Source organism: Haemaphysalis longicornis, unplaced genomic scaffold (genome assembly GCF_048455015.1).
Source record: "Haemaphysalis longicornis isolate Haplotype H1 unplaced genomic scaffold, Haemaphysalis longicornis Haplotype H1 scaffold_2, whole genome shotgun sequence".
NCBI classification, from domain to species: domain Eukaryota; kingdom Metazoa; phylum Arthropoda; class Arachnida; order Ixodida; family Ixodidae; genus Haemaphysalis; species Haemaphysalis longicornis.
The window spans coordinates 97570494-97587523 of record NW_027526295.1 but is presented as its reverse complement, the minus strand read 5'-3'; the positions used below and the strand labels follow the sequence as shown (position 1 = coordinate 97587523).

At 49.8% G+C, this 17030-nt stretch overlaps 1 protein-coding gene across 1 annotated transcript in view; it reads right to left on the bottom strand.

Annotated features, from left to right (window-relative positions):
* Positions 1 to 935: 935 nt before the first annotated feature.
* Positions 936 to 17030, bottom strand: part of LOC144169046 (mannose-P-dolichol utilization defect 1 protein-like) — a 67366-nt gene continuing 51271 nt past the window's right edge. The window contains exons 5-6 of the mRNA XM_077698043.1: positions 3718 to 3900; positions 936 to 2870 (exon numbers count right to left, since the gene is read on the bottom strand). Coding sequence (XP_077554169.1) covers positions 2814 to 2870; positions 3718 to 3900 — 240 coding nt within the window. The 3' untranslated portion in view covers positions 936 to 2813. The remainder of the gene's footprint in view (positions 2871 to 3717; positions 3901 to 17030) is intronic.

Sequence of the window (17030 nt, the reverse complement as noted above, 5' to 3'; positions counted from 1 at the left end):
CACGCAACCAGCAGCACCTACATTACCGTATCTGGCCCGATGAGGTACCTTTATTCAGCCCATGTTTGTGCACTATGTTCTCTCCGCTTTTGATTGTGCACTGGATGCGCACTGTGTGGGAGAAGGCGCACATTTAGCAAGGTGTGAATTTCTTGGGGAATGGGGGCATGTGTACCAGTTATTATGGGGCTTTGATACCAACCCTGTTTATGATGTGTCAGACTGTTGGCGTTGCCGACAGCCGGGAAAGCTGGTTGTCTTCAATTAGGTGTTCCTTGGTATTGCAGATATTGGTGTTACCCAGCTATTACAATCTTCCAGTGAAGTACTTTGAGGTATTTGGATTTAGCTACGAAGTTGAGACATGCGGCCACCATCTGGTCAGAAGAGGCTGGCCACCCCAATCTGATACCGCCCTGCCTTAGAGCAGGGGCGGTATCAGATTGGTTCTTTTTGCGGGTACTTTACTAAGCAATGGTCCTTCCTGCTCCTTCCTACTATTGGCAGCCAAAAAAAAAATGCGCCAATTATAAACTGTGTAAGGCCAGCCTCTTGAGACTGAGGGGCTGGTCATGAACTGTGCATTTTGTAGTTATAAATTGGCTCAGATTTGCTTTACTAGATGGCGCAGCCTCACAGCCGAGACTAGCTTCATGGCAAAGCCAGTAACATGCGATGAAGCAAATGGTAATGTAGCCCCCACGTTTCCCTCAGAGCCCATGTAACTGACACGACAGCCCTTCACATGACTCCATCGAGCAGCGTAGACAGAAACGACTTGAAGCCACCACACTGATAGGACGTGTTCATTATGAGGTGACGTAACAGTCAGTCTATCATCTGTGCAGCGACAGATTAAGAGGCCGCACAAGTTGACAGCAGATTAAGAATTGGAGTCTCGCAGTACTACCCACACAACTTACAATAAATGAGACTTTTCAACAATCTAAAAATATTATTAGTCACGAAATTGGTCGATACAAGATCGCTAGCAAACAGGAAAAAAAGAATGACACACAAAAAAAAGGAAACGAGGCAGCAGTGGGTTACATTACAATCATTTCTACTCTGTATAATATGTTCTAACTGTTCTTTAGGACAATGTATGTGCAGATATGGTTCCAATTGTAGAAAAAAAAATGCAGCGCTTAGAGGCTACACACATACATCCTGACTTTAAGGAGTAGAACTGCAGCGATGTTTGATATAAAATGCCGGACGTTTCAGCTTTGTACTGTATCACACAATTCTACAATAACTATATGTGACCATCAATCCTATTGCATAACGTACACTGCACCATTTACAGTTACAAGGTAAAAAGCGTGGAAATAGCAGTTGAACATATATGCCACTCATCCACTTCACAGCTTCGAATGTCTTGCAGTACCAGTACTGAGAACAGAACCACTTGTTCCCATCCTATAGACCATCTCTATTACTGTTGCCGTCAATGACGCCAAGCTTGCCTGATGCGAGAAGTTTGAGGAGCTCTTGCCGCCAAGGGAAAAGGTGTGCCTTACACAAGGCACACCTCAAAACACAGGCCACTCTAACTCACAAGGTAATGCTCAGCGCCATTTCAGCAGGCACTTTCCACAGCATCATTTTCCTGAACAGGGCGGCAGGGTTTCACAGCTGGCAGGACACGGCCAAAGGCACCATCTAAGTGGACCAAGTTCCAGCTCCTACCCTATAAACCTGTACCTGTCAGACCAGTCGACGTTATAGTCATGCAAACAGGTTTTTTTCTCAAACAGGTCAAATGCAGTCAATGTCACCCACAGCTGCTTTGCAGACTGAGGTTGTGGCGAGGTTAGTGGAGAAGAAAGGTTTCTGTGTCTTCACATGTGCTAGCCCTTAGAGAATGCTTAGTGCATGCAAGTGTAGAAAGACACCGAACGGTTACGGACAAAGCAGAGGAGTGCTTTCCATATGGAACTCCATTCATTTTGGCATCACGGAGCTACCCTGAGCGAAACGGCACAATCACGTGGCCGAGTGTTTGTTTTGCTAACAGTGCTTATGAAAAGAGACAACTCCTGCACATTGTAGAACAGGGTAAACACGGACATGTAAAGCAGACAATCTGAAGCACTCAGTGCAGTGGCGGTGCCCACACTGCTATGTGCAACACCTGGCTTTTTTCCTCCTTATGCTCAGAAAGACCAAATTATTCGAAACAAAGCTGCTGCCTGTAAGTAGCAGGAATACTGCATATCAACAGTACACTGACACTGGCACAGGAAAACCGCGCACCTTGCATTATACCCAAAAGACGCAAAAAGAGAAAAATGAAAGCGACAAAACCACTTGGACCGTAGAATAAGCCCATTTGGGCGTGCGCACACAAACAGAGCAGAAGGCGTTTTAAAGCATGTTCAGCTAAGAGAAAAATAAACACATAAAAAAGGCAGGGCCAAAGAGGAAAGGCACAAAGCCTGGCGGAGAGAACATCATTGGCAGAGAGAACAAAATGAAGAGAACATCAATGGTGTCTTTTCAAGCAAGTCACAACAGTGCACTTGCTTTCTGTCAGCTTCTCCAACCCAGCATGGGAAAACGCAGGGCGGCTTTGGCTCCTCTTCTGACGTGTGGTTGGCAGAGGCAGTGGTGGCCCTTGTGAGCACCAATTCCGACGATTTAGGTCCTCGCTGCCACAGAGAACAAGAAGTCTGCCCACAGCCAACCAAGGACCAGGGCGTGTAGCACACAAAGTCCCAGCATTTCCATCCTTCTGTTTTCTCCTCATGCCTGCTCTTGCTGTCCAAGCTCTCCCAGTCCCACCGGCCGCCAGTGGCCATCTAGGAAAGCTACTTGACCTTCTTCTTCTGGAGTCGCTTATTGGTGGCATCCCAGTAGAACAAGACCTGCAATAGTGACAAAACGTGCACTTGAAGTTGGCAATGTCCATCATCACGCTGTGCACATATGCCTGTGTTCTCGAAGCACCTTCGAGAAAACTCCCAAGTTTTGTGAGGGATGTAGCCATTACAAGTAACTGCAGTATATACTCAGTTTTCACTAAAAGCAATGAATGGATCCAGATAGGACACCATAAAACAGGCACATATCTCTTCCTACATCTGCAGCTGATTTTGACATCACATATCACAACAGAGGTATAAATATAAAGGAGACAGCTTTTTGGGTGCACAACACGTAGAGCATAAGACACAGTCAGCGCTGTACAAAAAATGCCCATAGCAAGTATGGGTGCAGTATTGCAGTTCGTAATATGGGTCACAAAGTGCAATGTGAATGAGAGCAAAAATGACAGAGCAATTAAGTTAGCCTGTCTGGCTGAATTCTTGCCTTAAATATGTAGCTTGCACTCTGTCTCGTTTGTTTTTGGCATTCACAACCATGTGAAATTAAAGAGTGCCCAATGGCGCCCAACGTCCTTTTTCTCCATGTCAACCTTTGCCACACTCAGATAGGAAGCCACTTTCACACAGTATTTCATACAAATTTTTGGTGAGGATCAATTCACTTTTGGCCTCTGTCTGCTTCGGCAGCTTCACTTGTTGCGGTTGGCTCGGATCAAGACTGTGGCCGCCTCAAACCAATCAGTGAGCCCATCACGGCAGACGTTTTGAGAAGATGGTCCAATTGCAAGAATTGCAACTTTTAATTGTTCACAGAGAAGCCCACACATGTTTCCAAGCTTTGGGAAATGAAAAGGTTCTCTATTACGAAGAACGCTGTGTGTCGTACCTGTCCAAAGATGAGCGCGTTGACGGCGGTGGCGAGACTGAAGCTGAGCACCATGAGGGGGTCACCCGTCTCGGTGAGTGAGGTGAAGATGCGTGCCAGGCCACCCAGGAACAGCAGCGCTGTGGTGATCACGGACAGTTGACCTGTGTGGCCCTGCCGGTAGTTGCTCCACACCTGCATCAGCTGTATGAAGAGGAAAGGCATACAGTGCGGCTCGAGCAATGCAAACACCCAAGTACGGAGGAGTATGCGCACGTGCAAGTGGAGTTACCAAGGGCGTGTCACCATCACCATCACCATCATCATCATCAGCCTATCTACGCCTACTCCAGGGCAAAGGCCTCTCCCATAGATCTTCAATTATCCCGGTCGTGGGCTAACTGTTGCCAATTTATCCCCACAAGCTTCTTGATCTCATCTGCCCATCTAACTTTCTGCCACGCCCTTGCCACGCTTGCCTTCTCTAGGGATCCACTCTGTTACCCTTAATGACTAACAGTTATCATGCCTTCGCATTACATGCCCTGCCCACACTAATATGTCCTTAACATGCGTTTATGCCCTGACCCACTCCACACTCTTCTTGTCCCTTAATGTTACACCCATCATCTTCTGTTCCATTGCTCGCTGAGTCATCCCCAATTTAAGTTGAACGAGTCTCCAGGTTTCTGCCCCATAGGTAAGTACTGGTAAGATGCAGCCGTCACACACTTTCTTCTTCAGGGACAATGTCCCAAGGGCGTGTAATCACTTCAAAATGTATACTTGAAAAATAGGACGCGTGCCAATCCTGTAGCAATGTGGCTGAATTGTGCAACTTGCAAACTTAAGCGTGCTGGAAAGAATTGAAGGGCATTTTGAGAAGCTTCGGAGGAATCTAAGATGCGATTATCATTGCAGGCAACAAAAACTTTCTGAATGCAGCCAATTCGCAAATGCGGAAGAGACTGAAGCCTCGACGATTTGGATTTCATCCGTGTTTTTTTTTTTAATTTTAAGGTGATGCCTGTTTTGTGTCGTCCTCTGTTTACTAATCTACATTCCTTACATCAGCTCTATGTGCAGCTCTGATGCCTCCTGCAAGAATCCGGTGATAAGACATTGCAGTTACTTCCTAGGAGTAGTAAGTGTTGCAGCTAAGCAATCTCATCTGTATCAGAGCCTCCATTCATTTGGATATCCATTTGCGCTGGTTTCCTTCGCTTCTACAATTTTTGTGGCAGCCCGTTTGTCGAAGCCTTAGCCACTGAGCCACGAATGCAGCGATGACTGGGGAATGGAATGGCTTCACACTGGCCACATTTGAGAGCATTATGGAAGATAACTATGGGTCGCAGTGAGAGGAAGGTCATATCCAGTGTACACTGCCCTCACCCCGAAACACAGCACAACAATCTAATGAAGTTGATTAGCTTTATTCAACATCATAGGCCCAAAAGCCTCTAAATACAGGCCCTTAGTGACAAGTAGCTCCGTGTGAAGTAAACAAGTTGCATTTACAGACTTGTCATCAGTACGGTAATAACCTCGAGCCTGGATGAGAACACAGGAACACGTTCGTAACTGCAGGCACAGTCGTCAGTTTTCTAGACCAAGCTGGAAGTGCACAGGCAGCAAAAAATTTGATGCATTAGCTTACGCCGCGAGCCAAGCAGAAAAGTTTTATGCCGGAAAACTAAAGAACCTTTCTTTATTAGTGTCATAAGATGTCTTTCTCAGAGTTAAAGGTAAAGCCTATCCACCTAGAAAATTTTGACAAAGTGTGTACATTATCGTGCCTGGGCTGCTTCTAGAGCGAGTGAGCAAGGAGCTTTGAGGCACAAAATTTGGTCAAACGGACGAAAGCAGTATACTTCAATAAATGCTGCATTTGCTAGTTCCTTGCCACCCTGAAATTGATTTCCAGAGTTCACGCGCGTCGCTACTACACTAGCTTTCGTTCTTTGGATGTCAAAAATTTGACCAAGGGATGTACACCATTTGCCACTGGGAGCCTCTAAAAGAGAAATCGGCGGATCCCACGCACGGGTGGGAATCGAATTGACGCGAAGCTTCCATCGTGGCCTACCTGGGCTGAAAGGAACTTGCGTGTGGTATTGTTTTTAGAGGGTTATTGTGCTCGGCATAGGGGCTGATTTTTTCAAAATGGTGAGCTGTGGCTAGTGGGTCGAGAAATGCGAGACGTAAGGAGAAACGTTCAACGTCTCGATTCCGCTAGCGAAGACGCCACCAGCTCCAAGCGCAGATAACTTGATACCCGAATGGACGGGTTCACCGGCCGGCCCCTCGGGTGCGGCACAAAGAGACAAGCGTTACATGGCGTAACTTTTCACAGGCCTCACAGGCGGGTTACGCGGGGGCCAGCGTTATCTGATGAAAGATAAAACCATAAAACCCAGGGGCGCACCAGGCAATGCTGCTCCCCTCCTCCTCTTCATCCATAAAACCGGGAGATTAGTGAAAAAAAAAATTGTCTCCATTTACGTTATTACAAAGATTACATTTGGAACTGTCGAGAAATCTGCATTATTGCGGAAATGGAGGGAGTTACACGGTTCGCCGTTTTCCGGAATTATTCTATTTTTTCTTATTTTTCTAGTTTTTCACAAATTCGTTCGACCAATTATTCCCATTTACGATATTATAACGATTACAGGTGGAACTTTCTCGAAATCTGCATTATTGCGGAAATGGAGGGCGTTACACGTTTCCCCATTTTCCGTAATTTTTATATTTTTATCTTTTAGTTTTTCAACATTTCGTACGACCAGTTATCTCCATTTACGCCATTATTGCGACTACATGCGAAACTTCCGCGATATCTGAATTTTTGTGAAAATGCAGGGCGTTACACGGTCCTGGTTGTGGGAATACTCGGCAAAGAATGCTACGCATTAAAAGCTTCGCTTTGAAAATTGCCTGGGTCAGTGTGAACACTTTGGCAGCATCATGAATACCACTCGTATAGTTTCGCGAAACCGCGGAGCCAGAGAATTTCAGGAAAAGAAGAAACGCGGCCTTTTACGGCGAACATCGGATGACGCCAAATGGGTCCCGAGCAAAACCACGGTGGCGACATTCGGCGGCTGAAGAAGAAAATGTTCCAGCTGCCTAAGAAGCCCCCCTTCGAGTGGGCCTGTCGCAAGTAACCCGGCGAAAAGCTTGCCCCGGATTGCCGCACCGAGCTTGAAATTTTATTATGCTAAGCTCAGCACTGAGCGCACACGGCGTGAGTACGGCCAGATTAAAACTGGGTAAGCACAACGCGTTTCGCCTCGCAATGACTGATTTAGTAAATTTCGAATAATGGGGCATCAAGGGGCCGATGATAGGGCACCCCTAGTACGTGCACCAGAAAAATTTGCAGAAAGTCCCAAAAGGGAAATGTCTCGGCTATATAAACACCGAGTCCCTTTAAAGTTCGCTTCGCTACTAGACCGGCATGCAATGCTGAAAGGCCATTCTTACGGGCGCCACAGAAACGGTCGGATACCAACGAAGGAAGGCTCTAAAGGCACAGGGGATTTTTATTAAATGCCCACAAAGACTGCTTTAGACTTATGAAACATTATATACTAAGCACCTTCCAACTGGGCTTCACTGCTCCCCAAAAAAGCATCGCTGGGCAGACTCTTTTTATCGAGGGAGGGAATTTCGCATGTTAGCTAGTGTCACCTAATTCGGGGAAACCACTCTTTCAAACATTGCGGGTTCGATTCCCGGCCGCGGCGGCCGCTTTTCTGATGGAGGCGAAAAGCAAAAACGTCCGTGTGTACGAGATTTCGGTGCACGTTAAAGATCCCCAGGTGGTCAAAATTAATCCGGAGCCCTCCACTACGGCGCGCCTCATCGTCTGCGTTGCGTCGGCGCGTTAAACCCTATAATCAATCAATCACTCTTTCAAACATCAACAGGCTACTCCTGCTGCAGAAAAAAAGTTGTGCGCGCAACCTCTAACGCACCACTCAATGCCCACACGGAACCACTTTTCACAAAAACTCCCAAGCATTTCCCCGAGGGTGAACATGGTTAAGTGCGAATGCACGGGGTGATGCTATGAGGGGGAGTAAAGTTAAAATCCGTTGGCATTCGCCCGTGAGCGCGCGCGAGCCGACCCACGGAGGTCTGGCAGTTTATCGCTGCATATATAGGGGGGTACGCCGCGCCGAGCGCGCCGAGCCAGGTGGCTGAGAGAGGAGGCGAGCGCAAGGGGAGAGGGACAGCGGCGCACGGCAGCTGCAGCCGAACGAGGGGGAGAGGAGAGAGTGTGACGTCACGGTGGAGAGAGAGGCGCGGCAGCTGCTGGGGAGAGGAGGCGCGCTGTGACGTCATACCATGACGTCACGGCGCGAGGAGCGGTGCGGGGAGCGGCGCGCACCCGCGCAGCCACGGCGAGGAGGCGGAGCGAGCGCGGTCACGTGGTGAAGTGACGTCACCGCGCCGTTGCTACCGACGCTCCTCTCCGCTCCACGCCGTTGCTAGGGAGAGGAGGACTGCGGACGCCGCCGCCGCCGCCGGCGGTGGAAGGTTTGAGGTCGCTTATAAAGTGCATTCGCACTTAAAACACGGCATTCTTAAAGTTGGATTTATTTACCAGAATATGCTGCTTGAGCATTACCATGCTGGGCAAAAGAAGACGACAAACTTTATCGCGCAGCTATCTAATCTAACCGGGAATAGCACCAACTATCACACGCGCCATAAAGAACCCTGGAAAATACCTCATGCGCGCAGAAATTACGGTCTTCAAATGCTCGCGCATACCTTGCCACCCCTACTAAACGCATTAGATATTTAACTTCAGGTCGTGTTCCTTTTTGTGCATGTGTGTATTTGTACCCAAGTGCCTGCCTTTAGCTTAACTTTTTATATTGTATCAATTGTAACAACATCCAAGGGGTGAAATATTGTACCGATTATTTATTGCACAAGTTCCGGATGCTCTGTCTTTTTTCTTTTGTTATTTTTATTTCTTCTGTTATTATCAGTGTATAATGATGTACCACTGTTGATTATTATGGGGTTGAACGCGCCGACGCTACACAGGCGATGAGGCGCACCTTAGTGGAGGGCTCTTCAACGTGCGCCGAAATCTCGTACACACAGGCGTTTTTGCTTTTCGCCTCCATCAGAAGAGCGGCCACCGCGGCCGGGAATAGAAGCCGCGACCTCTTGCTCAGCAGCACAACGCCTTATTAGCCATTGAGCCACCGCGGCGGGCGATGTACCGCTGTCCCCGCCACTGCGTAGTCAACTTTGGTTGATTTTATAGGGTTGCCAGTTTCCTGAGGGCGTACGGATAAAGCCAAGCCGATCCTGTGAAGGTTTTTTTGTCCGTGCTCCCTACATCTCGGAGAACGATGTTGAAAAAAAAAATATTTTATTGCATTCGATTTCGTACGAGATGAAAATGTGATGGTCACAGGGTATTATATTAAATGCCTCCACAAAACTCAATTAATCCAATAGAGAGCGCTAAACACAAAACACCTTCAATCGTCTTCACTACTCCGCACAATTAACGCACTGCTAGAATATAGGCCTCCTGCGCTGCCCAGGGGGCGCTGCGCAAGCTGCTTCCGGGCAGTACTTCCGGGTAGTACAAAGCTGCGTGGGTCCCATAGGATCCCGCGTTGACAGAAGCAAAATGAGCTCGGCGTTCCCGATTATTTTGCGACGTGGTCACCAGCTCATCCCCGACGCGTCCGATCTATTTCAGCGATCAACTTGGCATTAGGGGAAAAAGCTTTGCAGCGCTAAACACGTTTACAGCGCCGACGAAAGTGCCGGGACCGTGACGGCGTCTGCTACTCGCAGGTTCACCGATCGATGGTCGTACGAAGTGAAAGTTTAAAACTTATACTCTAGGTGACAAAGACTTCTCAAAAACAGCCAATAAAAAAAGAAGAGTGACGCAATCGGCGATGATCGCGCTTTAAAAAGGCAGCGAGTCCGGCGGACCGCAGGCTCGCCTGCTGCGGTGCGCCGCTCTTTTGCGTACCTGCACACTATGCGTGCACGTTCATTGAACAGTGCTCGTTTGCGTCGCCGTTACGAATACACGGTGCAGCGTTAGCTTGCCGTTTTGTTGCGTGTCTCAGTGACAAAATGCCGCGACCGTCAGAAGCGTGAAATCTGTTTCGCGATTCCGAAATTAGTGGCCGTAAAAAGTGGTCGGGCAAACTAAGAGGCCGCTCGCTTTCCTTGCTTGCTCTCACTTTACTTAATTATGCTCTTGCAGCATACATTCCCAGTTCGCACTTAATAGCCTAGAATGAGGGTCAGCAACGGCCGAGTTCCATGCAGCCGACACGGCGGAGGGCTGGACGTCAAATCAGGGGGGGAGGGGGTTGAGGAGGGGGTTTTGAATGCAAAGAGAAAAAATTTAGCAAATTTCTAATAATATTTGACAATAATCTGGCGAAGTGGGAACATTGGGGGGGGGGGGGGGGCGGTAATTCAACTGGAGGACGCCAATTCTCTGTTCTTGTCTCGCTGTCTAACTCCATTTGAAGTCAAAACTGTCGTGTCGGCGTTCAGATTCGACGACCCCTGCACTAGAAAACCAACACAGTCAGTGATGATCGTACGTAAATATTCGGGGCCCCGCGCTGTGTATGCGGCTGTGTTATGTTATGCTGTGCGTGTGATTTGGTGCGTGTTTTGCGTGCTTTAATAGCGCTTAATTTGTTTATTTAATTGGCGGTATTGCCCCACCTACTCGCTAGTATACATGTACCCTGCCGTTCGTAAATCGTGCGGCGTAAACCGTTACGCAAGAATAATTTAGTTTGCGAAAATACGAAACAAAATTTCCACTCGTTTCAAAGGCGGTGCCAGGCCAGCAGTGTCAGCTGAGTCGGCTGCGCAATTCTTGCGTTCGCTTAAAGCTCCCGATGAAGCAACCTTTTGCAGTTACCTCAGGATGTAAGATGAGCAGCGTTCCGTGTTTATGCTACTCGTGAACTTTCCTTTATCGACCGCACGCAAAAAGAAAAAAAAACTGTAACTGTCGTCAAACAGTTAAACCACCCGATCTAGCGATACTGTCCCACGCCGCGACCACCGCGACAGCTCGCTCAAAAGAAAGCCGACAAATCGGCTTCTTTTAGCGGATATTATTTTGTTTAACCTCTGCAGCTAATTTCATACAGTATGCAGTCATTTAAACACGCCGCAAAGCGCCACAACCAACTTTCACTCTGGCTTGTAATTGAAAACACATGGAGGGCGGCGAGGGTCGTCTGCTTTTGTACTACCCAGAGGCGTCGGCCGCTAGGGGCGCTGCATGTCACCAAAACTCCAGCGCAGGAGGCCTATATCTTAGGAACGATAGGACAAGTCTGATATCAAAGTATGATGGCCCAAGGGCTTTATATTAAATATAAATACTCCGTAAGAGCACACGTACGCCGGAAAACGCCATATGCCTAGCGCCTTTACAGACGCCTCCCGGCTGTACACAAATGCATTGCTTGGAATAAAACTTTAGGGGAAACGAAAGTACGATGGCCTTGGGGCTCTTCATTAATAGAGCTTCCGTGTGCGGCGAAAGCGTGACACACGAAGCGCTGCAGACGGGCACACGGGTTTACTCGCAGAGCGCACACAGAAATGCGTAGGCATTTAAAACCCGTCCACTGAAAATCAACGCACACTCATTTTCAGCGCCATCGACGTGCTACCATTCCAGTGAGGGGAGCACACGTGCTCGTTAAAGGGAGACCGCCCCTCGCAACAGAAATATTGCGCATTGTCGGCAGCTCCCAAGTGTCGGGCGGCTCCTGATCCAAAGCGCTAACGAAGAGAATCGTATGCGACTTTTTTCTTTTGGCCTTCATAGGCGGAGTGGAAGCGCAGGTGCACAGGCCTAGCTAGCTCCTCGGCTCGAACAGCAGTTTTTTGTGCCACGGTTCTCCCATCATTACTCCCGATTACCCGTTATACCTCGGTGGAACGGGAAGGGTTTCAGTTCTTGAGCCCGTTTTAATAAAGTCCCGATTAGACCACCGTACAGAATCGGGGCGACGGAAAAGTTATTGCGCTTTTAGCGCTGGATGCACCGAAACTGCAGCGAACCGTCGCGTTTCCACAGCCGACCAAAGTGGGCTAGCCGACCACTTCCCAAGCAAACACCGGACGTCCGCCGGCCGTCCACCTACGTCTATTCCGGCTCTACCAGGCGTCCGTAAGACGTCCGTTTCAGGGCCGATGGACGTACCATGTACGTCCGTGGGACGTCCGAATTTAACACTTCCGTAAGTTCAGTCGAACGTCCGAAATTGGATGTACTTTGGATGTTCAGAAAAATTTCCAGAATCCCATAACGACAACCTGTTCCTTCAACGAATACTACACCGCACAACACCAACGCACTACAGGGCAGACAGGCATACATGAACACAGTGAACCTGCTTGCTCCACATGTTTTGTTAGCGGTTCTTTTCTTATATATCCTTCCCCAAAGAGATCATCGTTGGAATCGGTGAGGTGCTTCAAAAAAGTAAAAAAAAAAAATTAGGCGTAATTTCAGAAATATGCAGATGAAATTTGCAATATATAAGTCAGGGTGTTGATGTACAAAATATTTTTAATTGAAAAGCAAAGTAGCTTTTTTGTTTTTGCTGTTATATTCAATTTAAGCCATTATTTGATGCTTTGTAGTAACTTTGTACGTCCACTGGCGGATGTCACTCGGACTTGTACATCCGTTTCTGGATGTCCACTGTGCGTCCGGAAATGTACTATTATGAGCAATATGAAAGGGAACACAGGAACGCGTGGCAAACAGCCTCGAAACAGACTCGGAGCCATACGCGGATGGCGCTGTGAAAATGGAAGGGAGAAAGGTGGGCGCTCTTGCACTAACTGTTGGCACTCCCACCACGATGGGATTTCTACAAAGCAGCAGCTTACGTCATTTCGCCGATAAAATGGTATCGTCCGACAGCCGATAAGACGCACAGCGGGAATGGGAACAGTTGTTAGAACAGCGTCCCCCTTTCCACTTTGTTTCCGACGGCGGCCGCTGCGTATCACGCATATCTGGGTCTGAGGGTGTTTTCTATGCGTTCCCGTGTTCCCTTTCATATTGCTCATAATAGTACATCCAAATAGGGCATTGGATGTCCGGCTGTATTTCGGATGTCCCACGGACGTCCGTGGTTGCTTGGGTGGTTGCTCGCCCCACCAGAACCACGGAACAGCGGTCCTCTTCGCTACCACGTGCGCCATTAGGGCGTGCGCCGTTCCAGCCGGACACGCGGTCAAGAACAACGCCCACGCCTGCTGAAGGGTCGCGCCGCATCATTACACGCGCCGAAGAGGAGGCAGGCGTACGCGGATTGTGCATCCGCCAACACACTCCCTTCCTCTGTAGGACAACACGTCAGACTTCTGTTTTGCAGTTAACCGGCGCAGGCACACAGCGTGTAGTTCTACGCACTAGTCGGCACACTGCGCCCGTTCAACACAAAGCAAACTTTTAAAGCGGAAGCTTTCTTAGTGGTGCCGACGGCGCCCTGTCAGAAAAACTAACGCATTTCCACATAGACCGATTGGTCGACCGAAAAGCTCTGGTAAGACCCCTGGACACACGGCGCGTGCGTGAAACGCGTCTTCCACTGTGTCAACACGGTTGCTTGAAAATCGCGATAAAGGAACGGTTCCGGGTCTAGATAAAATACCCGCATCACTCATGAAGAAGCAGTATACCTTTATGTCAATCCACCTATCGGCATACATTTAGATCGTTCGTAGATGCGTTTACATAGTGCGCAATCGTCGTATGGGTTCATTCTTCGTTTGTTGCGACTTGGGTCTTTGAAAGTCTGGCGATCGATGGGACGCACTTTTAGCGAGGGTTTTGAGGCACTTTTGACAAGAGAAAGCTTTCGCGCCTCCCTCAACTTTTCCTTATGAAGGGATATGGTAAAGTTTTTCGTGGCTTTTCTCTAATTTACTCAAAAAAATCATTGATTAATTATGGGGTTTAACGCGCCATAGTGAAGCGCTCCGGTTCTATTTTGACCGCCTGGGTACTTTCAACGCGCGCCGAAATCTCGGCCCACGGACGTGTTCGCCTCCGCAAGAAAGGATCGAACTCGCGTACACGGGCTCAGCAGCACAACCACAGAGCAGCCGCGGCGGGTATATTTACCCAGAAAATCGATCGTGTTTGGGCCGGCGAGTGGCCAAAACTAGAAGACGCACAAGTCGGCACAGCGTACGCGTAGGAGGGATGCTACCCAACAGGCGAGCGGTATACACAAGCCGGTGACAAGCGTCCTTTACCCTCAGCTCGCAAAGCATTCCGCGGTGCCAGCAACGCTACGGTCAGCGTACTCCCACAAAATCCGCGCTCGCACACCGGATGATGTTTCTCTCCTAATTTTCTTTCTGTTGGTTTTTGGCCTCGAGAGCGATCCTCATGCAGCGAACGGCCATTCAGGTAAACATTAGCCGCGGCCACCCACGCAAAGGGGAAAACACGGGGACAGCGTTCCCCGTAGCCCGCCGCATCTTCAAAACGATCTGTGGCCGCGCCGGTGAAAATAAGAGACCCACCCACGAAGAGCCATGACGAAGGCCCCGCGGAACTTGCGGGTGAGCGTTAAGAAAGGAAAAAACGAACGAAAAAAAGACAGACAGATAGACAGACAGACACGGTGCTGTGCACGACTTAAAGATAAACGGAATAGAAAATCGACGTAACTGCACAGCAATCGCGAAAGCGATCTCACTACAAAGCCCACAAACAGGAAGACCACAGAGACACCTTGGTAACAAGACAAGTTGCGTGACCATCACGCAGTGCGTTGTCTACGCTCTGTCTACGCCAGCAGAAGTAAAATGCTGTTCCGCAACACACCCCTGTCGCGATCACATGAAAAATAGAGGTTAGAGGTTAGAATAATCATCGACGATTCGCCAGCGGAGACAATGCAACGACTCAATCTGCCCCAGCCGAGTACGAGGACGGAGACTACGCGTGCCGACTCCTCAAAGGGCCCAAAAGTTAGCGCGCCGCCAGATACCACAAAAGGGCCCAAGGAAAAAAGGCCCCACCACAAGCTCGCAGAAAGAAGCCGGCAGCTTGCCACAGAAGCGTAACAGAGACCGCATCGAGCGGGCCCGGGTTTTCGGTCGGAACAAGAACGGCGACGCGAGCGCACACGGCGAAAAGCACGCGATCACACTAATGAAAGCAGAAACACGCGACAGGAGAAAAAAAAAAAAGACACACCCAAGAGACGTCGACGGAAGCGTACGAACGCACGCGCGTGTCAGAGCTCTGGAGCGCAGGCCGGAGGAGACCTTGGGCCGACGCACACACAGACAGTAGTGGCGTGTACCAGGAGGGCCCGCCGAGCACGCGCCAGGCGGCGGCGGCGGCGGCGGGCCGCTGGCACGCGCGTTCCGTCGTCCGCATTCAAACGAGCCCTGATGGATGGCTCCGCGGCCCCCACACTACAATCGGATCAGCTGGGGGCGCTTGACGAGAGGAGGGGGGGGGGGGGGAAGGGGGCGGCATGTCGTCGTCGGGCCTCATTAGGCACGCGGCGGCAACGCGACAGGGCCGCCGACGCCGCCGCAGCGGCATGCAGCAGCAACCCGTCGAGACCGCCGAACTCGCCCGATAACCCCCTCCTCCCAGCCCTCCTCTCTATCCCACCGGTTCGTCAACGCCGAGCAACGGCCGCGGTGGGTGCGCACGGCGGCTACGTCGCCAGTGTGTCTCCTTTAACGCATAAACGAATTAGTAACATTTCGGCTGCCATGAACAAATCGCCGGGGATGACTTCTCAGCAGAGGTTGCTGCTGTAACTGCATTCCGGACGACGTGCTACTACTAACACGCAGTGGTACGCACGCAAAATCGCTGGGCCATGAGAGCCAAGGCACGCCATAGTGTAAGGTTGCGGATTAACATTGACTCCCCGGGGCCCTTTACAAACGCGCGCCGAAATGACACGGGCGTTCGCGCTTTTCGTCTCCTTCAGTAAAACGGCCGCCGCGACAGAGAGTCGAACCCGCGTCCTTGGGCTCAGAAGCAGCCACTGAGCCACGGCGGCGGAGAGTGCTGCGCGGAGGAACCACGCGCTTTACGTAGTTGGCTGCCCCACGAGAAAGAAAGATCCTGGGCTATACCCACACACCATGCCCTGCAACAAAAAATACAGGGCATGCTTACAAAACTCAGGGAGAATGTTAAGTCGAATGCCTAGTTGGACCTTTTTCTTGATCTGCTGTTGTACGTACTTTCTGTTAAACTTAGCGGCCGCGCCCGCCCCCACTTGACCAGCCCCCTGGACACCACCCCCCGAAGCTCGTTCCGCTCGCTTGCCATCGCCAGGAGTATCTCGTACGCCCCCGTCGGACCTCCCAAGGCGGCTCGTATTGCACATGCGGCCGCGTTCTACCTTGCTCCGGCGCTGCTTTTAAAGGAGCCAAGAAGACAAAACACAAGTTGGGTTTGTTAGAAAGACTGCTTTGTCCCGATAACAATGATACCAATATCATCGCAATATTCGAACAAATAACGGAGGTATTAAAGAAAACGTGTGAAGCCGTCGAGACCCCGTAGCCAATTTCCCGCAACTTTTCTATGACGTCACGGAACCTTGTTTGTGCGATTGGCGGCCGCCTAACTGACTTGTCGCGACGACAGATGACTGGAAGGCTGTAATGGGTCCTCTCGTTCCATTTGACTGCATTACTTGAATGCTAGCGTGCAGTTAACGCACTGAAAATTATGTTTTATTGTCGGCCTGTATGACGTCATTCCTGCTCATAACACGTCACTGTGGCGCTAAATTTGAAAGTTTTTAAATACTTCTTGCTTTTTTTCGTTAAAAAAACATCTGTTGTGGCTCTAATGGAGCTGAGTGAGATACTAAATCCTAGTTATTTCAAATTAAACGACGTTGTATTTTCTCCTCATGGCTCCTTTAAGTGCAGAGAACGTCAGGGGCCGTCGCACCCAAACAGGGGCTTCGAAAACATCACCGCTTCCCGCGGTCGCGATCCAACCTGGGTACCTCGCGTTACGTAGCCAACGTCAATCGCACTGCGCCACAGAGGCACACGGTACTCACATCCAAAGTGTTGGGGATGATCTTTGCGCTTCGCCGTAGCCACGGAAGTTTCCGTTGCTAGACCGCAAATAAGTACACCATAACAAACAGAGCTCTTCAATGTAGGCAGTTGCGAAACTCCGCCTCAAAAAACGGCCCGCACCTGGACCCCCCTCCTTTGGATCGTGCGAACGGTGGCGCCACTGCGGCCACCGCACGCACTATCCAAAAAACAAA